The 27,597-nt window shown below is 35.0% G+C and overlaps 2 protein-coding genes across 2 annotated transcripts; one reads left to right on the plus strand and one right to left on the minus strand.

Moving 5' to 3' along the window:
* Positions 1–16,016: 16,016 nt before the first annotated feature.
* Positions 16,017–18,114, plus strand: LOC131637574 (beta-1,6-galactosyltransferase GALT29A-like). Its single transcript, XM_058908173.1, has one exon. The coding sequence runs from the start codon at positions 16,561–16,563 to the stop codon at positions 17,824–17,826; it is 1,266 nt and encodes a 421-aa protein (XP_058764156.1). The 5' UTR covers positions 16,017–16,560; the 3' UTR covers positions 17,827–18,114.
* Positions 18,115–18,675: 561 nt separating this feature from the next.
* LOC131637573 (protein ADP-ribosyltransferase PARP3) lies at positions 18,676–22,933 on the minus strand. Its single transcript, XM_058908171.1, has 17 exons — positions 22,782–22,933; positions 22,400–22,683; positions 22,125–22,320; positions 21,904–22,017; positions 21,764–21,821; positions 21,592–21,661; positions 21,339–21,513; positions 21,122–21,255; positions 20,799–21,036; positions 20,578–20,705; positions 20,419–20,495; positions 19,965–20,335; positions 19,775–19,877; positions 19,610–19,692; positions 19,381–19,524; positions 19,119–19,301; positions 18,676–19,042 (listed from the first exon to the last, which is right to left on the minus strand). Exons 1-17 carry the CDS (start codon positions 22,785–22,787, stop codon positions 18,974–18,976), a joined length of 2,433 nt encoding a protein of 810 aa, XP_058764154.1. The 5' UTR covers positions 22,788–22,933; the 3' UTR covers positions 18,676–18,973.
* Positions 22,934–27,597: the final 4,664 nt, after the last annotated feature.

A 27,597-nucleotide genomic window follows, 5' to 3' on the forward strand; every position in this document is an offset into this window, starting at 1 on the left:
GGCAACAATTCTAACCCTAGCCTCATATAGTAGCCGCACCAATTTCTATATTACGATCCTCTCTCCATTTTAACCAACACTCTCATGTACAACCTTTCCATCCACTGTATATGTTCATTAACAACCCACTCTTTCTCACCACACGTTTTTTAGACTTGTACAAAAATTCACATGTACCAATTAGCAACAACACAAAACACTTGAAACTACATCTCTAACACACACAAAACCATTAGCTATCATCCTTCAATCATCATTAACATTACTTTATAAATCTAACATTAACCATTAATCAAATTTATATTGTTTGTTTCTTAAGTTAATTTTCAGGACAAGAGCGGCACCGATAGCACGGCCATCATGTAACGACGCAGCATCTCCGATCCACCATCTCGCCGAGTGCAGCAACAACCCCTGCGGTTCATATCCTCATGAACCACCGCCATCACAAACTCCGATCGGGAACCGGCAAGGACCGCATCCGGAACTCAATTGTCGTTCCACCATGACACCGCTGCAACCGTAAACACCACCATGCCCCAGCACTGTGAAGGTCTCAGTGATAGCGGTTCCGATCTCCATACGGTATTTTTTCCTATCTATGAATCTCTGTTTCACTTGCATGATTGAAATTGTGTCATTTTGTTGGTTTGTGTGTTGTTTGAGAAGACTTGTTTATTGTTTGAGAGAGAGGAATATGTTGGATCTTAATTTTGATTATCTCTTTCCACTTTTTTTTTATTAATATAGTTCGTGTTATAATTTTAATAATAAGAAGGACATATGTCACCCTTGGACCGATTCACTTCTATCTGAAAAGTTAATTTCTTTTTTAATCTAAAAAACAAAAAAATGGTTTCTTTTTATTATTAGCTTTATCATGACAATTTAGTCTTATTGGGTTAATTGGTTTTATTAGGTTCAGATTTATTTTGTTTAATTGATTTTAGTCTTGTAACTAATTTAATTTAATTGATTAGGCTAGATTAATGAATCTGTACATAGTTTTTTTTCCGACTGAATTAACTTGCAAATAATCTTATAACTACATAAACTCAAATAAATAAAAATACTGAAAACAATAAAAAAACATTTAAAAACACAAAAAATAAATAATGCCTTTCTTTTTATTTGTTTGTTAAAAATATAAATACTAAAATGTTGTGGTTAATTCCTTTTTTAGAATTTAACATTTTTCTAGATATTTTGAGTGTTAATATTTTCTTTACCGTTATGCGTATATCATCTTTGTATCCATACTAATATTTTCTTGATTTTTTTGCGAGGTATTGCTATCATTTAGGCACTCGAACTTGTTACTTATGGACATTTACCATTTTTACATATTCTTTTATATATGCTTTAATTATCTTTTAATTTCTATTTTTGGGTTGTAATATTTTTTATCCCCGTTTGTTAAAATTGTAATCCCCCACCCCGAAGCCCTGTAATAGCGTAGATTTAATTTTCCGCAATTTACTTTTCGCACCATATAAACCGCTATATAATTTCTAGATGTATGTTAATAGGATTGTATGGAAAGATAACAACTGACCGTTAGCTCACTAACTGCAAGATAAAATATTCGAATCTAACACACTCGCACTCACTCACCTCTAGGGTACGCCCCTCTTGGTTGCCTTACGAATAAACAATGGTCATGTCCCTCGAATATAGAGGTACTTTAGCAAACGATGACCCTCATGAAAATATCATCATAAAAAGATCTTAGTCCCTAAATGTTCCTCGGAGTTGCCTACGGTAAAAGATCTCGTCCCTCGAAGTCCCTTCGGAAATGATGATAGTCCCGCTAAATTGCTAAAGTATCTCTATTTGTTGCTTTCAAAGATCATCGATGACCCTTCGATGTCCCTTAAACACATCCAATGTATAAGACTACCTACCCTCAAATGGTATGGATAGTACTGTCGCCCAAGGGAAACTTTAAAGTATGGGAAAGACCTTTCGAACTTAGGGTAGGAACTCTTAAGTGCTTGCTCACTACAAAAACAATTCAAATGCTTTTCACACCCCGTTTTCTAACGTTGTCTCTTTAGACATTTTCAAAACAAAAGTGTTTTTCTAAACACACACTACTTTTTTCAAACAAATCAAACATTTCAAACAAAAGTGAGCTAAGCAACTAAGAGCCCATGGATAACCATGGATGCAAAGGGTGCTTACACCTTCCCTTTGCATAACCTACCCCCGAACTCAAAATCTTTCAAAGGTCTTTCCTGTTCTTTTTGCCTTTCCAATTGGATAAAATAAAAGTCGGTGGCGACTCTTGCTATCCGCACATTTCGATGAAGTCAGTTCACCGTATTACACTTACGGATGGAGATCGCAATACCAAATACTATCACATCAAAGCTGTGAAGAGAAGAAGGAAGAATAAAATTAGCAGAATTAAAGATGAGAATGGAAATTGGGTTGAAGATAGTAATCAAATCAAGAGTTTGTTCACTGATTATTTTCAAAAGCTATTTACTACCAACACTAATACGTGCGATTGGTTCCAAACAAAAATTTCTTATCCTTATATTGACATATATAGCTTATATATTTTGGATCAAGAGGTGAGTAGTGTAGAGATTAAGGAGGCCTTATTTGATATGTCCCCGCGGAAAGCTCCGGGGCCAGATGGTTTCCCTGTCGGCTTCTACCAAAGATCGTGGCAAACAATAGGAGATTCTCTTTGCAATTTCATAAAGAATCTCAAGCAGAATCCTGAAAGAATTAAAGATGTTAACTCAATTGACATTGTGCTCATCCCCAAAGTGCAAAATCCGGTTAATGTTAGTCAATTCAGACCTATATCTTTATGCAATTCTAGATATAAGGTTTTTAGCAACATCATTGTCAATCGCCTTAAAATCTGCATTGACAAAATCATCTCGCCTTTCCAAACCGGATTTATTCCAGGGAGGAACATCTAGGAGAATGTCATTGTTGCTCATGAGATGTTACATTCCATGCATCACCTTTAATGGTAGAACTGGTGCTTTTGTGATCAAGGTGGATCTTGCCAAAGCCTATGATAATCTAAATTAGAATTTCGTGGACAATGTGCTCAGTGAAGTGAACCTGCCAAAAAAATTGAGAAGGATCATTATGGAATCTGTATTTTCTTCTAACATGAAAGTGTCTTGGAATGGACCTGACAGTGTGCCTTTTTCTCATGGGACAGGTATTAGACAAGAAGATCCTACCTCTCCGTACATCTTTGTGTTGTGTATGGATAAGCTTTCTCACTTGAGTCAAGAAGCAGTTACCACAGGCAAGTGGAAAACCCTTAGAGCTGGAAGATCAGGACCCACCATCTCCCACCCGATGTTTGCAGATGACCTGCTCTTATTTGGCAGAGCTACTAGAGAGCAGATGGATTGTGTCACTGAAATTCTCAGTAAATTTTGCGATATGTCTGGTCAGAAAATTAATAAAAAGAAGACCAAAATCATGTTAATACTCAGTTAATACTAGAAGACTTCTGACTCGTCTTTCAGGATTCAAGGAGGCCAAAGAGTTAGGCAAGTACTTAGGAATTCCTTTAATAGGTAAGAATCCTAAAAGAAGTGACTATAATTTCATTATTGATCAAGTCAACACCAAGCTTGAAGCTTGGAAAGGTGCTCATTTGTCTTTTGCTGGAAAAGTCACCTTAGCAAAATTTGTCATTGAAGCTCTTCCCACGTACTCTATGATGGCTAGCTCTCTTCCTAAGGCAAGTCTGAAAGAAATTCAAAAGCCTCAAAGATTTTTTATTTAGGGAGAAACTGATTCAAGAAAGAAAGTCCACACTATCAAGTGGGACTATATTGCTAATCCTAAAATCTTGGGAGGATTAGGAATTAGAAATCTAAAGATATGAACAAAGCTTGTATTCTCAAGCTTGGTTGGAAGTTAATAAATGGAGAGTAGGCATTATGGATTCAAGTCCTTCAAGGTAAATATGGCAATCAGAACAAAGATTTTCTCGATTTTTCAGCCAAGAACCATGACTCAAGTGTGTGGAAAGACATTGTCAAGATTTGGCCAGATTTGAACAACATGGTGCATTGGAAAATGGGTGATGGAAAGAGCATAAACCTTTGGAAGGATTCTTAGCTTCAAGGTGGAACCACTTTGGAGGAGTATTGTGCTACGCATAATGGTGAGCCTCAACAAAAGTATATCACAGACCTTTTGAATGATCATGGCGACTGGAATGTGGATTTGTTACATAGAATTTTCCCCTAAAACATCACTAAAGATATATTAGCAAATAGCCTGCCTAGTCATGACAAAGGGACAAACGTTTTCATTTGGAAAGGGAACAATGCATGCTCGTTTTCAATTTCTAGTGCTTACAACCTTATAAGATGCACTGATGATTAGAAGAGAATTTGGTAGCTTGAAGTCCCGGAAAGAATTAGAACTTTCATGTGGATGGTTAAACATAATAGCTTGATCACAAATCATTGGCTTGCTTCGAGACATCTGAGCAATCCATTCTGCTATGATTGTCACCAGGACGAGGAGACAATTCTTCATATCTTGTGTGACTATCGAAACGCGAAAGCCTTGTGGCATAGTCTGGTGAAAGATGAGCATAAGGAATCTTTCTTCAGTTATGAACTTCAAGAGTGGATCAACCTAAATTTGTTCAGCATCAAAGATTCCAATTGGAGCATCTTCTAGGCCTTTGCGTGCCGCAACTTATGGTATTGGCGGAACCAAAGAACTCATAATGACGACTTCATTATGCTTTCTAACTTGAAGCAAGACATTAGCAGAAATGTAACTGCCTACAAATCCAGTATTGGGCTCAGTAGGAATCTTCAGAAGCACAAGAAAGTCTCTGAGCTGGTTTGTTGGAGACCGCCTCAAGAGGATTGGTACACCCTTAATACGGATGGTACTGTCAATAATAGTCTGGTTGCAGGTTGCGGTGGTACAATAAGAGATCATACAAGCCAATGGTGTGGGGGATTTTCTCATAATATAGGGTCGGGTTTGATAATTGAAGCTGAATTTAAAGCTGTTTTTATTGGTATTCATTTAGCTTATGATCAAGGTTGTCGAATAATTCTTCTTCAAATGGACAACAAAGTGGTCCACGATGCTATTAATAGGAATGCTCCTATCCCAAACTCCTGCAAATTTTATCTCAACTCTGTGTTGCAGCTTCTCAACAGAGATTGGGTAGTCAAAACTACTCATATATACAGAGAAGCGAACAAGACGGCGGATGCTCTAGCTAATCTTAGCCTTGGTCACGAGAAGGGTACTCTTCTTTATGATAGTTGCCCAATGGAGGTTGCTCAGGCCTATTTGTCGAACCTGACGGGTGAATCTTCTCCCCGCGTTTTTTTGCGTGTAGATGTTTTGTATCGGGCTCTTTAGCCTTCCCTTTTATAAAAAAAATAAATTAAAGTCTCGTTAAAACTTATGCCTTTGAAAGAAAAATGAGAAGTTATTAGTTATTAGTTTTTTATTATAAAAAATTTATTTTTAAATGCATCGAATAATTAATGTATTTGAATAAAAAATTAGGGATCATAAATACTATTTTATAAAACTATTTAATATTTATAAATTGAAAAAAAATAAATTGAAATAATTAAGTTGTAATACTTAAGAGCATAATATATAAAAAAAATTTAGGCTCTATTATGTTGAGAGAGGACAAGACATATCTTTCCTTGACGTAACGACTGTAAAAAGTCGTGGGGAACAAAGAGCACACAAAAGACGCAATTGTACAATACGTCTTACAAAAGTGGAAAAAGTGATGTACTGTTGTACCATATTATTTTTTTACAAGTTTCTGATCATTCTTCATTTGAGATGTACTTCTTATCTGAAGTTAAGAGAGCAATGAAGATATCATGTAACATAGACGTTCCAGAAGATAGTATTCTTCAGAGTCAGAAAGAAGTCTTCAGAGTTATAAGCAGCAACCTATTTGAACGACAAATTCTGAATTCTGATTTTAAAGCATATATGAGCTAAAGTATGATCTTGAAAAGTAGCTTTACTTCAGAATATTTGTACATTCTTTTTTTAACGAGTCATTTACCATTCTTGAGAACTGCTGATGTCACTTCAAAATTGAGATGAATAGTTCTTCTATTGTGTGATGACGCTGATGCTGATGATTTTTCTAGACAACAATCCTAATCAACCAAAATAGTAAATCTGCACACTTAAGAAACTTTCAGAGTAAAAAATTATTGCATAACAAATATATGTATTGTTATCATCGAAACTTAAAGATTGAGTGCAGAACCAAATCTTGTTCTAACAATCTCCCCCTTTTTGATGGTGACAAAACCTTGAATTTTGATGAACAATGTTTACAAGGTAATATCATAAAAATAAACAAATCATAGTGTAGATAGAGAAAATTCCCCTGATATGTATCAGCTTCCCCTGAGTCAAAGACTTACAAATTTTAGAAGGAAGGGATATCTGAGCATTATTTTGAAGACTCCACCTAAGTTAAACAATCTCCCCCTGAATCTAAAACTTAAGACTTTTTCAGAAATGTAGGATTTTCTGAGCTTTGTTCACATTTCATCTGATATTGTTATAAGTGTTCACTTGAATCAGAGCATCGGATATCAGAGTACTTAGATCTTTAACTATCAGAACTCATGTATGTTCATAAGTCATAGTACATATTTTCATGTAACTCAGAACTTGGTGAACTAGATCAAAGTATGATAATATCAGAGCAAATGATTTGTAGTATAAGATCATTGGAATCAGATCATTTGAATTAGTAGTATCAGAGCGTTTTTGGTTAAACAGTATCAGAGTCATTTAAGACTTGTGAACAAAATATTTCTGAACTTCATATCATGTATCATCAGATATATTTCTGACCGACCATTAGAAGTTTTCTCATCTTTCTCAGAATATAATTTGTATAGTGTATTCATGAATTTCATTATAAATCTCTTTTTCTTTTTTAATTAAAATGTAAGCAGCGAGATTTGTTGCGAATAGACATTGATCAAAATCATCACTATATTTCTCCCCTTTTTTGTAATAATCAAAAAGTAAAAAAGAAAAAGTAAAGAAAAAGATTTTACCATAATTAAACAAAATCAAGGAAAAGAACACAGAGAGAAAAAAATTAAAGACATATTTTTAATGTTAATTTATTGATCAAAAACGCAAAAAAACCAAAGAAAACAAAGTGACTTAAGATAATTTTGGAAAACATGAAGAAACGGGAAATTCTTAAGTTCTTAAGGGTTAGCAGAAGAAAATCTTTTCTCCAAAAGTTTGGACAACATCTTTTTAGTTTCAGCATTTTGAGCATCTTGGTTCTCAAGTCGAGTTTTGACTTGCTGATGTTCAGTATTGACATCTTCAAGAGTTTTTATAAGTCGAGGGAATAAATTCACATTTGTACTTCATGAATCCCTTTCAGTAATCTTGAGAGCTAGAATCTTAGCCTCTTCAGCTACTTTTTCATTGACTTCTTTCTGGGCAGCTTTTGCGGCTGCAAGCTCAAAAACTTTCTTTTCTTCTTCAAATCTTTCATCAGCCTTTATCATCGAAGATTCTCTTACATGCTCTAAAATATTGAAGATCTTTTGGAGTTCCTCATACATCCATTTGCTGAGAGAGTTCCAGCTGGAGTTTACTCTTGAAGAATCATTTGAGATGTTAGATTCTTCATGAAGGATATTGATTCTTTCTTCTGCACTATTTTTGAATAAATATATTGTTTCACATAAGGATAGGACAAGAGGTTGAGATTCAGAGTTGTGATCTTTAGAGTTTTATTCATCACAAGGAATTTTTTCAAAAGAAGAAATTTCAGGGACAGGTGAATTCGGTTGATTGGATTGTAGCATAATGGTGTCAATATAGACAGGTGATTCAGAATCATAAGGGTCAGTTGGATTGGTAATGGTAGAGTTAAGTTTAGATGGGGAAATTTGAGCAGGGATTGATGGTGGTTTGGAAGTGGGAGAAAAGGAAACAGAGGTAATAGCCTTGGAGACTATAGGGAAAGAAACAGGGTTTTGTGGAGTTTCAGAGGAAGTAGAAATTGGTGATTTGGTGGTTGCAGTGGTTCTGAAGGCAAAATACATTAGTGATCAAGAGGAGGATGATTTAAGAAGAAATGGTTTGAACTTAAATTGTGGAATGGTTGAGGTGGTTGTTGTTTGAGGGATTGAATTGTTTTTGGATTTTACTACGGGAGCAGTATCATTTGATGATAGAGATGAGATGGGTGCTACAATCACTATGGTCGAAGTGTGTGAAGGTGGTGTGGGTAAAGGTGAAATAATTGACCTCTTTGCAGAAATAGGTACAGAAATATTAACAGGTTTGGAAACCTTACAATCAGATGCATTAGATTAATTCAGAGCAATATTCTCAGAGGGTGTTGAAGGTTGTCCTTTTACTAGAGATTTGAACTTCTTAGATTTCTTCTTTTAAGTATTTTGACTAGAAAAAACTTTCTTTTACCAGCTGGAGACAGGGTTTTTTCTAGAAGAGTATCATAGGTCATGATCGTAGTATCAATTCCTTCTACTTCAAGCATTTCGATGTAGGTTTTAAGATTTTCTGGATGATCTTGTTGTGTGAAGGGAGGATATTCATTGACAGGAATTCTTATATTTTTCACAGAATCATAATCTGTTGGAATGGTAGGTTTGATAACCAGTACAAACTTCGCAAGATGACCTAGACCTTTAAGATTGTTACCATTGAGTGTTTTTCCAATTTAGGTTCTAAATCTTTGACAAGATTTAATTCACTCAGATGATCGATAAGGCCACTTTCTTTCAATATGTCTGATATGAGTCTCCCTAAAGGAACGTAATTCTTTTTGGATTTTCTAGTATCAACACTCATGGTTTCAATCACAATATCTCTCAGATAGTTGAAGAGAAGATATGGAAGATTAACTTTAATGTCGTTCAAGACGTACTACAAGATGAGCTTCTGGTAAGAGTTGACATAGTCTGCGTAATTTGATGCAGGTTGTAACACCCCTTTCTAATACCCCAAATTAATAATAATAAACAAATATCCAGAGTAAACATGCATATAACAGGGGCGTTACATCGACGTTTTCAAAAACTAAAAGCTTTTAAAAACCAACAAACATACATCCATAAATATACAATGTATCTGGTCATCATAATAATACATCTTAGTTAACATAATTCATTAATAATATGCATACACATATAATTACATGTTATTCTCAATTAACATCATAATTAAATTAAACAATTGCCAACCAATCCTATTCTATCATATAGACAATTATTTAAGCTTCAATATGCTTCAAACCCTAAAAAGAAGTTACGTATCAAAAGATACAACATTTCAAAGTTTGGAAAAGTTCCATACAGCAAGGTCCGCTTAGCGACCTCAAGCGCACTTATGGAAATTGAAATTTCAATAACCCCGCTTCAAGCGGACAAAAATAGTAGCGAACCACTTATGATCTTCTCTTAGCGGACTGGCGCCGCTTAGAGAGCCTTCTTTATTTTTCAAACTTACAGTGTCCGCTTAGCGGCCTCACGTCCGCTTAGCGGACATGCGATTATGCAGAAAAATAGCAGCAAACTCAAAACTGCGAAATCACACACCCACTACTCCAAATCACTTCCAAACATCAATAAATATCAAATACAACCAGTATTAATCATTATTGAACCATAACGCTCATCAAAATCATGTTTAATCATGCCAATCCATAGAAATTAGCACAAAAGTTAGGGTTCATACATTTTCACGAAATTCCAAAGATTGAAGAGATTCACACAAACACATACATTACCCAATCATAGATTCTACAAAAATTTGGATTCTAACCCTAACCTCTAGCTCTTAATCCACCCTCTTCAAGAATCTACTTCCTATTCTCTTCTCTATGCCTCTTTTATCTTCTTTTTATCTTTTCTCTTCTAATCTAGGTTAACTCATAAAATTCTCTTCTAACTCTCATTATCTCATTGGGCTTAACCCATCCACTATTCTCATTTCTAATGCAACTAAGCCCCAATAGCTAATTCTAATATAATTCTACTATTTATTAATTAGCTAAATGACATATTACCACACAATTAAATAACTATCACTCAAACAATAATTAAATAAAACACAAACAATTATCAAATAATCCTAATTAAATAAAATCTAATAAGAATAGGGTGTTACACAGGTCTATGATGAATACAACCTAGAATGATCTTGACCCAAACCCTAAGTTTGTCATCAAGTTCTCCGATCTTGTAACTGGATGTTCCTTTAGACACATTTTTCTTATTTCCTTTGAAGATGACTGGGATAACCACTTCCTTTAGAAACTTGAAGTTATGATTTCTATGATAAACCCTTTTTCCTTTGACTCCTTCCATACCCACCAAAGTGGCAATAGATTTTTCAATGATGACAATTTTCTTATCGAGGAGATAGGATACAATGTACCTTTCATCTGCGTCAGCAAATCTCCAGAAATATTTAACCAGATAAGTGAAAACAGGGCGATAAAGATGTTTGAAAAACACTCACCATCCTTGATTATCTAGTTGTTCCGTTAAATCTATTCCATTTGCTTTGAGATTCTCAAAATTCACAAGAAGTTCACAGTGAACTTCTAGTTGATTCGCTGGGGTTGAAAGAAGAACTACATCCAGACGATCGATAATATGCGGTACACCTGGATTTTGAAATGTCCCAAGAGATTGATGACATGTAAAACCTATTTGTTAAGGAGTGCTTGAATTGGTCTGTTGTGATGATTCTCCTTGTTTCTCAAATTGCTTGGAGAACTCATAGATCTCTTGTTGTTAGGCATCCTTGGGGATGATTTCAGAGAAGGGGTTTTAGGGTTTATGGTTTGAAAAGAAGAAAGTGTGGGAAGTGAGTGACGTAGTGTGTGATTTATAAAGTAGTGGGTTTTAAATAGTTAAATATAATAAATACACAAGCATGACAAAGAGAAAGGCGAATAATGATGACTTTTCATTTAAACTCAGAAATCCCACTGCTCGAGGTGTCACTCGAACAATGATGACAAGTGTCTAAACGAGTAAACAACCACACAAAATGAGAGGCCACGAGTTAATGTTCTCAATATTAGAAAAATAAAGAGTTTTCTGACTTGAGGTATTTCTGACTCAGATAGCTTTTAACTAGTAGAGATATCTGAAGAAAGAATTAAAAGAATAAATGAAATTTGATAAGAGTCTAACCTGATATATCTTATCATAAGATATTCTTAATTTTCTTATCTGATTTATTTCAGAGTTCCCATTATGTTTCAATAACATGGATTTCTTCGAGCTTTGGTATCTGAATCCACACATCATTTCTGAAGAACTTATTTAACTCTTTAAATTATTTTATGGTGAATCTTGTTTTGACAAGTTCAACTTTATCTTCAATAATTAGATCGTATGATACTTGTTTGTTTCTAACTTTGTCTTTTTTGGATAGATAGAACTTCAGAAACCTTATTTTTAGACTCCTGCAATTGTTATTTTTAGATCTTCACAAACCTTCATACAACTTTGATTTTTTTGAATCAAGCTTATTAACAACAAGTCACAAATGAATCTTTAGACCCTCAATGTTTCATCAGTGCATATTCCATAGACTTTCAAGCAGTCAGAATAGCTTAAGTGATGAAGTCTGAGTAGCAGATCCAAGTAGCATTATGAATTCAAATAACCAGATAAAATAGAAGTAAACACATAATCAAGAAAGAAATTAAGATATAGATTATTTGTTTTCTAGATAACCATAAATTTTTAGTTTCTATCTTGGTTGATCTTCTTGATTTTATAGCACTTTTGGGTTTAGTTTCAGATGGGCTTGAGATAGATGTTTTAGTCGACACATTTTTCTTATGCTTAGGAGTAAGTGTTCCTTTTTATTTTCTTGTATCATTGACTACAATCTCAGCTGATATAATGCTAGAGCTATCAGACATTTCTGACTTAACTTCTAAGTTTTTAAGACTGCAACTCATGTTCTTAATAAGATTAAGATTTCTATTCAAGACTAGAAGTTCTTCTTTAAGTTTATTGTTCTCAGAAGACATGGATTCATAGGAATTCTTTAGTTCCTTAAATTCAATTTTGAGTAATGAGAATTTTTCCAGAGTTTCAAGATGAAGTAGTTAATTCTAAATGAGAGAGATCAGAAAATACCTCTTTGGAAAAATCCTTTTCTGTTTCTGACTCTGAGTCTGCTTCATAGTTTGGGAAGGTATCCTTATCAGAGGTTCCAACATAAGCCATTAGTGCCATGTTACATTTTTCTTCTTTTGAGTTGCCATCTGAGGAATTAGAGTTATCCCAGGTTGTCATCAACCCTTTCTTCTTGTCCTTGAAATTTCTTTTTCTAAAGTTTTCTTTTCTGATGCTTTCTTTCTTGAGCTTTAGATATTCATTTTTGTAGTGTCCTGACTCTTTGCATTCATAGCACATAACTTCCTCACTTGATCTTCCATTATCAGACGTTTTTGGACGATCTTCTCTATTTCTAGATCTTCTGAAGTTGCTTTGTCTTTTCTTCCAGAGTTGTTTACTTCTTCTGGAAAGAAGTGACAACTCGTCTTCATCAGGTACCTCATTGTCAGAATCTTCTAATTCTTCAGCTTGGAAGGCCTTACCCTTTTCTGACTTAGTCCTTTCTGATTTGGACTTAAGAGCAACTGATTTTCCTCTTTTCCGAGTTTCATTTTCTTAAGCTCTATTTCATGACTTCTGAAAAAGCTAACCAGCTCCTCGATATTTATGTTATTTAGATCCTTTGCAAGTTTTAGCGCAGTTACCATAAGTCTCCATTTCTTGGGAAGACTTCCGATGATCTTCTTAACATGATCTGTAATGGTATAACGTTTGTCTAGAACCTTGAGTCCTGCGACCAAAGTTTGAAACCTTGAGAACATAGTTTCAATAGTTTCTTCTTCTTCTTCTTCTTCTTCCATCTTGAAAGCTTCATATTTTTGAATTAAGGCCACGGCTTTAGTTTCTTTAACTTGAGTATTTCCTTCACGAGTCATTCTTAACGAATCAAGAATATCTTTTGCTGAATATTTATTTGTAATTTTATCATAATCGTTGTAACATATGGCATTAAGAATGATGGTTCTAGCTTTGTGATGATTCATGAATGCACGTTTCTGTTCATCATCCATTTCATTTTTGGGAATGGGAATACCAATCTCCGTAATAGGTGCTATATACCCATTAGTGACAATCTCCCAGAGATCAATATCATATACTAGAAAGAAACTTTTTAGTCTATCTTTCCAATAATCAAATTTTTCTCCATCAGAGACTGGAGGTTTAATATTGTAACTATCTCTTCCATGAGTGTTAGCAGCGACAACCATTTAGAAGTTTTTCTCACGATGTACCTCTCTACACTGTTAAGTGTTTGATGAAAATCAACAAAGAGCCGAAGCTCTGATGCCAATTAAAGATAGAGAAAAACACAAGAAATGAGAGTTTGAATTGGTTTTCTAAAACTTTTAATCTTTTAAAATATTTTCACAAAAGATAATGAGATAGTTAAGATGGAGAAGAAAAAGAACACGTTCGGTTATACTGGTTCGCCTTAGAAAAGGTTAATTTTGTCCACCCGTCAAGGTGATTTCGCCTTAGAAAGGGATTTAATCCACTAATCTTGAAAGATTACAAACAACCTCTAAGAGCCTAGAAAGACACCTTAGCCCTATAAAATATACAGACTAACAACCTTGTCACTTGAGGAATACAAATCTCAACAAATTTACAAAGGATAAAGTTTACAAGATATTGCTTCTAAAAAGCAGATTGAAACATAAACAATTTAGCACAAATGTTAAATTTAAAATTAAATTCTGAAAAAAAATTATCTAAAATATCTGACGTGGCTAAGCTGTTCACATGCCATGTCATTAATGAGGCAGATGGAGGAGGTCAAACAAATCTCAAGTGAAATAAAGTTTAGGGACAAAAAACGTGGCTTTTAAAATGAGGGAATTAAAACAGAAAAAACTTGAAAATAGGGAGACAAAATGTGTATTTAAGCTTATAATTTATTTCAATTTAAAATAAAACAATTAAATATTAAATTTCTTTTATGTCATTTTAAATTGGGTTAAACATGTTTTTGGTCCTCATAAATATCTCAAATTTTATTCTTAGTTCCTATTAAAAAAATGACATATTTTAATCCCAAAATTTTTATGTATGCAATTTTAGTGTCGGCTTAAAAATAAATTTTGAGTTTTTTTTTCAAGAAACTTTTTATAACGTTCTACACATGTTTGTAAAATAATCATTCAAAAATACATTTTGGTTTAACCGCAAGAACTACATCTACATGCATAATAATTTTATAGGGATCAAAACATGTCAATTTTTTTTTATATGGACCAAAAATAAAATTTGGTAATTTATATGGACCAAAAACATATTTAACTATTTTAAATTATCAATTAATTGAACCACTAATTTTACCAAACACTTCAATTAACAGATCAACTATAAATCATCCGCCATCTTCTATAAGCTATTAGTCATCAGCCATCAATCATAAGCTATAAGTTAAAAGCTACTTTATCAATTAACCGCTATTTTTACGAAACAAAATTTTAATTATTATACAAAGTTTATAACTTAATATAATTATTTTTTAAAGTTAATATATAATTAAAAATAGAAGAATTAGTAAAATCCTGATCGTACCTGATCAGAATGGATCGTCGATGGCCTTCAACAGTTAGTCTTTGAGTGAATGGGGAGTGTACCTGCAAGGTACTCCGATGATAAAGTGAGAAAGAGAGCAAGGGAATGCAAGTACTGAGATTAGGTGAGAATGAATGAATTACATGACTCTTCAGTGAAAGAGTGTATTTATAGTCTTAATGCGAGGCCAAAATTTCTTTATTTTGGACTGGATTGTTGGATGCCCAAAACAAAGAAAACTGACAGAATGCTACGTGGTAGGACAGAGTCAACAAGTGATTCATATCCTGGTTGAACCGATCGTAGGATTCGAAGGTAATGACCAAAATTTTCGCTAGTAAGTGATTATGTGGTCTTCATGGAGCACGTGAAACTGAAACTCCAACTGTCACAAAAAAAACAAACACTTTTAAGCTTGGACCTTGGATTGGGCCTACTCGGAGCCCAAGAACAAATACTATAAGGCCATCTTCAATGGTGCAACTCATTTTTGAGTTCTTTATGGGTCCCACCAGCCATATCATCTCAAAATAATTTATTTAATCTTTATTTTATTGGTGTAACTCTAATGGATCCCACAACTTTACCTCATAAATTAATTTGATTGGGTACCACAAATTTTTACTAGTTGCAATGCAACTCTACTATGACATGGCAAATTGTCCAAATATTTAATTATTATATTGATGTCCAGCCGGAGAACTCAAGAAAAAATATCACCATTGGAGATGCTCTAAAGAGCATTTTATAAAACAGAAAAAAGAGAGATTATTTTATAGTGTATGAAGATGTACCTACCTAACACGTTAAATTCATCGAGCAAGAGTTCATTTGAAAAAAGGTGACGGATGAAGTAATTAAGACTAACAATTAATGCCTTCAACATTGATTTCATGTTAACGTAGCAATAAAACTAACCCTATTTTTATAAAATCTCCGTGACACACTGAAGTATCCAGTGACAACAAGAAAAGCTTCTATTTCCAATGCGTTCATCTAGTGGCATCAAGGCGTTATCTTCTTTGAAGGAGATTCCATGTTATGGAAAGACGTGCAAACTTAAAAATCAATAAACCCACTTAACTCTCCATCCTAATTCCAATTATTGCATACTCCAAATTAACTCACATTCACATATAGATCTATACACTAATTCTAAAAACAACCAAGATAACCTTAGTCCTTAGATCTATTTTCTACGCAGCCATAATAAACTAATCTCACGGACCCACCTCAAATCCTATGACATGATCATCATTCACTTGCAAAGCACATCATTATTCACTCCAACTCCCACGCCATTAAGCCCTTACCCCACACACTATCAACGCCATATTTACAATTACACTAATCAGACCACAAACACATGCCTTTTTAACATGCTCTCTAACAACACCAACCACCCACTATTTTAATGCATTCCCCACACCACACAAACCACACCCAAACCAATTAACCCTCTCTCTTTCTCTCTCTCACACACAAAACCAATACTTTATCATTCTCTAGCACCATAATCATTCATCCCAATTAGGGTTTGGTTTTGGTTCCACACCAAACCAACCCAACAAAAAGAAAAAAAGAAAACAACCATACCCAAAACCCCATTTTCAATGTTCAGTTTCTGCTCCTACAGCAAATTCTTCATCCTTTTCTTATGTACCCTTCTTCGTTACTTCATTGCATAACCCTAAACAAACTCACATTCACTTCCAATTTTTAGGGTTCTATTCAAATCCAAATCCAAATCTTCCTCAGTTATGAAATCTCAGTTTCAAGTTCAACTACCACTTTCCAAATCAAAACCCTAACATTCGGATTTGAATCTTCATCTTCATCATTATCATTACCAATGCTTAAATCTTCTGAACAAAAAGATGGATCTGAAATCGAACCACCAAACTGCATCGATTTGTTTACTCAATTAGCATCAGCAAAACCTAAAATCAACAATTTCCCTATGAAACGCACCGTTCGTCCTCTCTTCGTTCTCCTCCTTCTTCTCGTCTTCCTCGCCACGTTAACCTCACGCTCCATTCTTCGTCGAGGTATAATCTCAATCGAGCTCGAACTCGAAACTCGTGTGATCAATCGCGATTCATCGTTAAACGCCACGCTTCTCAAACACGCTGCGGTCGAGATCGGCGAGGAGAAATCCCGGAAAGAGATTCAGCAGCTTCTCGATGGTAATTTTGCTAGTCAAGCTAGGCATAGAACGTTTGTTTCGTGGCGGAGGTTTATCCATCACGACGGTGATAGAAACTTTCCGGCGACACTCCGGTCGCCGCTTTTTTATCGGTATTGGATTGATTTCCGGCGAGTTTTGCATGATTGGGCAAGGAAGCGTAGGTTTCAACCAGGGATAATGACTGAGTTAACTCGGTCGGTGAAGGTTCCACTCGATCGGTTCAACAAACTTGCTACCGATTCTATTGATAAAAAGTACTCTTCTTGTGCTGTTGTTGGTAATAGTGGGATTTTGCTTAATAGAAACTATGGTTCGTTAATTGATGCGCATGAGTTTGTTATAAGGTTAAACAATGCTAGGGTTGATAACTATGAAAACAAAGTTGGGAAGAAAACGAGTATTTCGTTTGTGAATAGCAACATTTTGCATTTGTGTGCAAGAAGAACAGGGTGTTTTTGTCATCCTTATGGTGCTAATGTGCCAATTGTTATGTACATTTGTCAAGCTGTGCATTTCTTGGATTATACCGTTTGTAATGCTTCTCATAAGTCTCCTTTGTTGGTTACAGATCCAAGGTTTGATGTGTTGTGTTCTAGGATTGTGAAGTATTACTCATTGAAGAGGTTTGTGGAGGAGACAGGGAAGGGTTTGGAGCAATGGGGTTCTGCTCATGATGGTGCTTTGTTTCATTATTCTTCTGGTATGCAAGCTGTGATGTTGGCTTTAGGGGTATGTGATAAAGTTAGTATTTTTGGGTTTGGTAAATCACCTTCTGCTAAACATCATTATCATACTAATCAGAAAGTTGAACTTCATTTGCATGATTATGAGGCTGAGTATGCTTTTTATCGGGACCTTGTGGATGGACATAAGCCTATACCTTTTGTATCAGAGAAGTTTAAGATTCCTCCTGTTGTAATGTATCATTGACAGTGATTTGTTGGAGGAGTTGATTAGGTTGAAGTGTTGTGAATTTTTGGAGGGGTTGATTAGGTTGAAGTGTTGTGAATTGTTGGAAGGGTTGATTAGGTTGAAGTGTTTTGTTGTTGTAATAGTTTTGGAATGAATAGATAGTGGAAGGGATTATTGGGTTTGGTTTGAGATTCAATTTTTGTTTTCTCAAGTTTGTACTGTCCCAAATGTAGCCTCAAGGCAACATATAAGTGTAAATTTTGATTAGATCAATACAAAATTATGAAGCATCTATGATTGTATCTATTTTCAGTTTCTTGAGTTTCCTATTAAATCAAAGAGTACACTATAAAAAAGTGTAATATTTATAATAGAGGAAAAAGTAATTAACAATACAACAGTGTTAATAACATTCCTATAAATCAAATGATTTGGTTCAAGATATGGAAATGTACTCAAGTGTTCATCATCATCTTTCTTACCATTTTAGCCTTTAATTAATATTACAAGTGTGTTATGAAGTCTTATGCTCTTGCAGCTTATATGATAGATGACTTTTCCCAGCTTATATGTTAGATGACTTTTTCCAAAATAATGCAGGGTTCTCTTCCCAGATTACTCTTCCCATTCAAATAATGCAGGGTTCTCTTGCTATCAAAGAAGTGCATTCCACCATAAATATAATCCACAGAAGCTTGACTAATGCAATATACTATTTTGAGGTATCAACTTAAGAACTTTTCTCATGAGCTTCCTTTCTATTCTATTTCAATTTTTGTAACTTAATTGAACTGGTAACCCTTTTGATTATCATAATAGTTATTGGTATTTATTAGATGGTAGCTTACAGTTACACACCAAAAGACATACCATTTCATCTACTCATTATCATTCATAATATTGAAGGAGTCAACTTTGGAGTTTATACATAAGTAGCACAAAACATTTACTCTTTAGTTAAGTAGGACCTATACATTCATCTAAACATAACACAGCTTAGATATATTCTGCTGTTACATAACTTAGTTATTTACATCAAAATGACATATTTTCCTAAGGAAACTTCTTGTTAAGCTTGAAAGAGCCACGGCTTCAAACAAGATGGTCTTGAGTTACATATGCATTACAAAAAAAGTTCTTTTGATTATCATCTTTGTTGTGCCTTTTACTCTGCCGTGTCTATCACGGCACCATTCTCTTCAAACTTCACCCCCACCAAGTAGCATATACGTACCTGCAAAACAAAATTATGCTCAAACCCGGATATAATATAATCAAGGTGTTATTCCCTACTGAAATCTGGCTTATACCTGCTTAGGATCATAGACAGCATACTCATTGTATTCCAAGGGACTATCTTCATGCTCTGAGGCAATTATTTTACCACAAGGAACTTTTATGTCATCTTTCCAAACAAAATGCTCTGATTCATCTGTTTTCTTCTTCCCAAGCCCCTTCACCCCAATCTTGTTTTCCTCCAAAGATGTTGTATCCTGTCTCACAGTCATTTTCATAACCATATCAATAATAGTTTGTTACTGAAAACCATAAGGGATGATAACTATTGCTTACCTCAGGTGGGCTTTTCAACTCAGTAATCTCATTTCCCAGAGAAGCAATGGCCAAAACCAAGAACCCTTCTGGCCTGTCTACAGCAGTAAAACCATATCTTGCAGCCTCTGCTGCAGCATCTGAGCAAACAATGGCTTTTCCAAACTGTTTGCCAAGAGCACACAAGTGATTAGAAAACAGTTAGCAGCAATATAGTTGAACATATTCTTCAGTTTTATTTGAATTATACCATGTAACCCGGAACAGGTAGTGAACATATAGTTGGCAAGAACCCCTTGTGCAAGTGCCTCAAAAGATTTGAGCTTCGCGATCCTTTAATAGTATAATCATAGAATTAGTGTATCATTGATAAGAACCAAGATAGTCTATTTGGAAAGTATTCCATCTGTCTTACCACACCATAGAAGAACCTTATTTGGAAGCTTTACTATATCTTCATAAGAAGGGCAAGCACTTGGTTCCACAGCAAAGATGTTTTCAACTGAAACCCCGTATTCCTGAAGTTCATAGAAAGTAAACATTCAAGAAGATTCCAGCATTCTTGCAGTTGTACATGAATCAAACAGAAAAAGTTGTATTCTTACCATGTCACCAACTTTGACAGGCTCATAAGTTTTTTCAAGGTACTTCACAATCATCTCATAGTCATTTGAATTTTTCTCCAGAGTAGAAACTGAGCAACCCAATTTCTTGTATGTGGCTGATAATGGATCATCAATGGTAGCTCCACTCATATCTCCTATGAGGTGAGAAGCAAGGGTTATATCTCTAACACCCTCCAGTGCTGCAGCAGCATGATCTGCAACCTCCTGATAATCTCTAAAAATGAAAGGCCTTGTGGAGTGCATCAGAGTGAACCATCTCTGGCTAAAATCAGACCAAATAGCATCAGCTTTGGGCCCTGTCTCTTTCAATGATTTCACTTTTCCTATGAATTCCAACAGAACTTCCTCACCTGAAAGAGTTCATTTGTTAAATTGTTAAACTTTAAATGAGTCTACATAAATATGAAAATATAATCGTCTCCATTGTACATACATCTTTTCAGGTGAAGATTTGTAACCATTCCTATTGGAAGATCAGGAGAGTCATAACCCATCTCCATCAATGCATACCTGATTTCAATGTAAGGTTATTTTTGAAAACTCAATTAATATTCATTTTTCATACAAAATAGTGTCCAGTTATTGTGCTTACTTATAAATCTCCTGGCTGCACAAAACCTTCATAAACTTTGCAACCATAGGCTCAAGTTTACAGTGTGTTGCCGCTATTCCCAGCTGCCGAAGTCCTAACGCCCCATGTCGAACTTCAACTCCATCATCCTATTCAATGCCATAATGCGATCTATGTTTAACCCAAAAAATAGAAATGCCATGATAAATCATTAGTCATTTAAGGGAAGCAATATAAGATACCATGTCAATAGGGTAAAACTTTAGTGGCTTCTTCTGAAACTTCTTCTCTCTTTCCCATGGCTCAAACTCATTTCCTGTTATTTCCTCAAAGAGCCTCACAAACTCTTTGATAGCACTGCCCTCGTTCTCGCACTCTTCTAACCGCTCCTCCGCGTTTGGATCGTCCCCCACTCTTCCTTTCTTGAAATACAGATGCAAACGATTCTCCGGGACAACAATCAGTTGCATGACACAGTAGCTGCAACAAATTAACAAAACTAATTTGCCATAGTTTTCTTACAAATTTCAAAGTAGCAATTGATATTTCATAGTATTATTATTACTCATTAAGTTTTCTCCCTTGGTCACAAACAGAGAAGGCACAGTTGTACAATATCCCATCTTTTTCAAATATCTTCCCATCTTGCTCCTGCAATTTGGTATCTTTGTAGACCCCTCTCTTTCCATAAAGCTTGAGCTGTTATCACTCACAAAATTTTATCAAACAAAACTCTTAAAATAGTGGAAAAAAAAAGCAGTATGAAAGAGTAAATTATGTACTTCTGCTGAGAGTGATTCAATAGCCTCCTCCCCAGGATCTTGATTCTCCCAGGGGATTCCCTTGCCAGCCACAGAAAGATCAGATACAAGATCATAAGCTTCCAAAGGTTGTGGTTCTTGCTTTTCGATGCTGTCAGTTAACCAAGCCTCCCTAACCACAGGTATGTCTCTCTCCCTATAGTAAAATAGGTTCATTATTACTTGCGAAGAAACAAACATCTATAAAGTTTTCTGAAGCCTTAGTTACACTAACATGGCTTCTGCAAGTTTGGATGTTCCACCGCGTTCTCGCTCAGCCGGTGAAGCCACCAAACAAGTAGCACCTGAAACATTTAATCAGTTTATATAGAAGTTCCTAGCAATAAACAAATGAGAAAAGAAACTCTTCAATAGTTGTTCAATAGTTGTTCAATAGTTGTTCCTACCAACAATAGAGTTTGCCACCTTCCCTCCATGCTTTTCAATAGTTGTTTTCCAATATTGCTAAGTAGCCAAAAACAAAAAGTCCATCAAAACTTAGTTGATGCTAAAGAACAAAGTGAAGTTTAACAACATAGGTGCATACATGTGTCCGATTAAGACGACCCATCAGAGAAATCATCATTCCAGTAAAAGGCTTTATAGCCAAGCCTAAATCCCTTTGAGGCCTTTGGCTAGGATCCTGATATTTCTTCAACAACTACAGCACACAAACACACACATGCAAAAGAAGATAGTTTCTTAGGTGACAAGTTACAACAATGCTAATATACATACACAATGAAAGAACAAAAATGGTAAAAATACATCTGAAATTGGAGAGTTCTGAACAGAATCTGGTAGCTTAATGGGTTCCTTTTTCCTTGGAGGGTCCCTTGTGCTGAAAGGGCAACTAGACCATTCACTGTAGAACCCTCTACAAGCATAACGTCTTCCATCAAACTCCAAATTGCCATTGCAAACCAAACATTTCTCTAATGCACCAAAAAACAGCAAGTCTTGGCTGTTACACAAAGCAATACAATTGAATCAGTTATCAAAAATACTCAATTTGCAAAAGGGTCTAATCTAATCAAACCAACCATCTTCTTGTAACTTCAATATCAGAGCCAGAGGAATCAAGACCATTAGCCTCAAGAATCTCTTTCATTTGCTCCAAAGACAGTTTCTCATTAGTGGTCTTACAAAACTCATCATACTCTTGTTCTGCAGATTTTCCATTAGTGTGACCATCTTCAGTTTCCACCTTAGCCTTTTTAGGAGAATGTTCAACTTCTTGTGCCTTGGATTCTGCTTTCTGTTTCCTTGTCATCACCTTCTCTTCTTCCCCATGTGCATGATGAACATGCGACCTCGCTTCATGAACCTTCAAGTTTTCATAAAACCAAATATAGAACATTATCTAAAATGAAGAACAATGAAAAAAAAAAAATGAACATGTCAATGAAAAAAACATGAATATACCTTCATTTTGGTGCTAGTTACTTAATGAGTTTTTTCTTTCTTTTTTTGCAGTGATGAAAGGCAAACCATGTAGTTTAGAGTGTTTGGAATTGGATATGGTTTGTACTAAATAGCCTTTTCACATGATCATAGGTTGAGCTGAGACAACAACCTTAAACTGCCACGTGCATGAGAACTGACTCAAAACCAAAATATCATGGCTTCACTACAACATGCCACGTCAGCTGAGTACTGCAAAAATTTGACACGTGTGTAACTTTGAATATTTAACGCATTGGAATACTGACACGTGGAATACAATGCCATTCTGATTTGTCTTTTTTACACTATTTGTAATTTGGTATTCGGTGGTTGGGTTGGACTCAAACGGTGCAAACCAATCGAGAATCAAGATAAACATTTTTTTCAATTAGGTGCAGACAAAAATCAAGTCAAGCATACTGAATTTTGATTTTCGATTGCATGAATAAAGTAGAGGTTGGGCAGAGATATTCAGCTTTCTGCTTATTTAAATTTCTGATTCGTAACATTTTGAGCTGCTAACAATTTAAAGGTTGAATAAAAATCAATTGCACATTAGATGCTACATTTGAATTTTCATCTATTAACATAACAAAGATAAGGGTTAATATTACTTTTTCTCCGGTCACAAGCGACTTTAGTCCTGAATAAAAACTTGAGGATTCTAATCTTAAAAATTAAGTATTACTAAATGTGTTTGGATGCTATAAAAAAATTATATATTTAAATATATTTAATATCATTAAAAAATTAAATAGTTTAGGTTTATTATTAATTGTGTTTGAATAATATTTAAATATTATTTTAATACATGAATTTTATTTAAATTTAAATTTTTAAATTGTTCCAAAATCAGGTAAGTCAATGTGTTAATAAATATATAAATTACACCTATCTGTCGATTAAAATGGTATTAATTTTTTTTGTTTTAAAATATGCATCAACCTTTTCTAAGTTTTATTAAAATCACATTGCTGAATGAATGGAGGTTTTGGCGTTTGTGGAGAAAAAAAAGTGAAAGAATAAGAGAATATTAGAGAAGAAAATTATTGAGGATGGGAAATCAAGTTTTCATTACTAATCACATTATACCACAAAGGGTGTATATACAAGCAAGTTACAATGATTGGGAGCTAAAACAAGAAATTACACAACCCAGAAAAACAAAAACTCGGACTGATAATCAGTTACCACATTTGACGTGACCGATTACCACTGAAACAAAATCAAACATAAAACAATCTGTCACGATTATAATCGGTTACCACCTTCTGTGTAACTGGTTACCATTGAACGGAAAATAATTTATTTGCTTTCCAGAAGTACTTATTTGACCTTGTAACTTGTTACACCACTTCCACTAACCTGTTACATCACTTGAATTATTTATTTTAAATTAACATACCACCTTAATTTAAGTGCTTCAATTTCTCCATGTCCATGCTCATCTTCAATCTTTTGAACACATCATTTGTGACTCCCTTTATCAACAAATCAACAACTTGTTCTTCACTTCTACAATATCCCAATCTTAACTTGCCTTCACTCACTATATCTCTCAAGTAGTGAAACCTCATCTCAAAATGATTGCTCCTTCCATGTGCAATTGGATTCTTAGCAAGGTTAATGACTGAAACATTATCAACCAAGAGTGTAACAGCATTACCCTCATTGTTGCCCAGTTTCTATAATAAATTCATTAGCCACATAGCTTGGCACGCACATAACAACACGACAATATACTCGACCTCACAAAAAGAGAGCGCAACCACTAGTACATTCTAAGAACACCATGAGATTGGTGCTCCTTCGAACATAAAGATGTATCCGGCTATAGACTTACGATCATCTTTATCTCCGATCCAGTTGGAATCGGTATGTTGATGTTCTGCTCTGTAGAATTGTCTTATTGGCATCCATGCTTGACTAAAACTTAATAGCAGCTGAATGTAATATTGTATAAGTCTTGCAAATATGAAAAGAACAAAACAGGTACTAAAGCAAGATGTTATATGGAATGTCATGACTTCAACCATGACATCGCGCCTGCAGAATTGAGGAAGAAAGATTCAGTTTGATTTAAAACAGATACAGAATATTCTATGAGAATATTATGTAATCCTATGTGGCACATATTTAAAGGTCAAAGAATCAAGTCAGAATATTGAAGAATCAAATATGGAGATTGAAGATTCAACGGTTTCTAATTTAGGAGATAAATTAGGAAACTTATGATTAAAGACCTTATTTGTAGCAGAATATTTTCTGCATATTTGTAACAGCAAGAATGTTGCGATTTATAAGCCCAAGTCCAACTGGGATCAGGTTATAAATAGAAACCTTTGTAACCTAATTTTGAGTGCTAATAGTCAGTGCTAGGAAGATGTAGTCTCTAGGGATAGCCGTGTAGGTGAACCACCCGGTGTGTGGGATGGTCACTGATTTGTGCCTCAAAGCCTGTAGGTGAGAGGTTTATTTTAATCACTCAGAAGTTGTGAAGTAATGAGTGAAGTTTTGTTCTTGGAGGAAGCTTGTAAGCAACTTCAAGTTAACGTTGTGTTTGTCTGTGTTTAAAGTGTTGGGAATTAGGCTGTCGATGCAGTGGCTGAGTTGTTGACTGCTAGACATCATTGCTATGATTGGGAGTGGAATGGAAATATTCCATATCTAGGGAGAACCTAGGTAGAGATTGCATTGGGTCGGGTTTAAGTGCGAAGTTGTAAACGAGAGAGTTTAGCTTCAAATTAAGACTACTGATAGTGGATTTCCTTCCTGGCTTGGTTGCCCCCAGAGTAGGTTAGTTAGAACCGAACTGGGTGAACAATTCTCTGTGTTGTTTATGTTTTTGCATTGTTTATTTGTTTGTTCAGTTTGGATGTCATAACTTCGTGCGTGACATTAGTGTTTTGCTTAATGATTGTGTTGTCACAGAACCCATGCAAAGCAGATTTATTTGTGTTAACTGAACTTATATGATCCCGGCACTCATGGACTTCTTCATGCAAGAAGTATTCTAAATATGAGGGATATGTATGTACTGCCTCAGTTAAGCTGATGACAAGAAAGATGTCTTGACATCGGGATTGACATCCGAGTCTGTCATACTAGAATTTTCAATTGGTATTAGAGCAGGCATCCTGTCTGTTTCTGGATGAGATCCATGGGAGATACTTTCTGGTTGCTGGAGGTAGGAGATTGTTTGAACATTCTTGTTCATATTGTATGGTCCCTAGAAGTGGTGAATGGACCTATGTGTGGAAGACTGAACCAATCTGATCCAAACAGGTGTACTCTCTTGGTAAGAGAAGATGGTGTTGCTGGATTCAAGGATATCCAAAGACTTCATGCGGGAGTGAAGAATTTGTATTCTTTTATTCAGCATATAGCAAAGTACAGAGAAGAAGAGTATCAAAACCTTCATGCGGGAGTGAAGTTAATGATAAGGTAATCTTTGTGCTTATTTTGTTTTGGTCTGAATATTGGTTAGGTCTAGTTGTGTTGCTTGGAGAAGAAGCAAGCATATTGTTGGATTGTTCAGCTTCAATCCTTAGTTGTCATGCTTACCACTGATTTGTGGAGTAAGCATTGTGTAATCTTTGTTGATATATGGCCACTTTCCGCTGCATAGCATCCGATGCGAAATCCTATCTTTGAAAGAAGATTTTTAGGGTTATATGGTTTTCAACAGAGTTTGAAGCAGATTTTTTTTAGCTTTAGTACAAGTGTCAAAGATACTTGAGATCTCTCTCAAGTCCACTTATAACGACATGATTATTAAGGTTGTAAAAGGTTTAATTGATCATTGTTCCTCATATTCGTCTGCAAAGTTATTTGATGGTCTTCAAGATTGTCAAGTATGGTGTGTTCCAAGGAATAGGAATTGATGGTATACTGGTATGCAGCTACCAGTTGAATAACATATGTTCTGGTGCTAAACTAATGTAGTGTGAGTACATTTGTTTGGAACCTACTCCTGATCTGGAAGAGGATACATCTTTTTTGTTGATTAGTCAGAATACAATCAACTGAACCTTGCATCCCAATTGTCAGTTCATTTCGGGCATATATATGGGAATGTGGAAGTAAAGCTTAGTGCAAGATGAGCTTATATCTGGTATGTTCTTCTGATCGAAGGAACCAGATATGTGGAATGTTTTCTTAACCATAGAACAGTTAGTGGTGAAAACTGAATACTGTGTCTCTTTCACAGTGAAATATGGTTTTGAATATTGTGTGATGATTTAAAGGGAATCAGATTACTGTGAAGAATCTGAGTTGATTTCAAGATTTATGTCATAATTGAATCCATTCTAGAAACCTTATTGAGGGAATCTCCTCGGTAGGAACAGATTGTGACATCCATTATCTCAAAATCAGAATGAAAGTCTGAAGAAAAGTTTATTGAGATATGGCATATATTATCCCTTAATCATGACTGATGTGTAGCTGAGTTGATGGTGTGTGTCGTGCAGTCTCTGTCTTTCCCCAAGTGTCATAAAAGAAGATAATGAGTGTGAAATCCAAAAAGCCGTAATAAATAATGTCATAACAGATGTTGAAACATCATTGCCAAGAAGAATGTTCTTATGTATGAAGAAGAAATCATTTAGAAGGATTTGGTGGAAGCAGTAAACTCTATCTGAACAACTAATAGGTGCTTTGACGGGAGACTTAATACTTATTGAATGTACAGCCTGAATACAAGACTCATATACTCTGTCGGGATCTAAGTATGTGTATGAAGTATCCATGGTTTAGTTTGAACTATGTATCAATTGTAGTTCTATGTTATCTT

The sequence above is a fragment of the Vicia villosa genome, unplaced genomic scaffold (genome assembly GCF_029867415.1).
Source record: "Vicia villosa cultivar HV-30 ecotype Madison, WI unplaced genomic scaffold, Vvil1.0 ctg.002029F_1_1, whole genome shotgun sequence".
In the NCBI taxonomy this organism is placed as follows: Eukaryota; Viridiplantae; Streptophyta; class Magnoliopsida; order Fabales; family Fabaceae; genus Vicia; species Vicia villosa.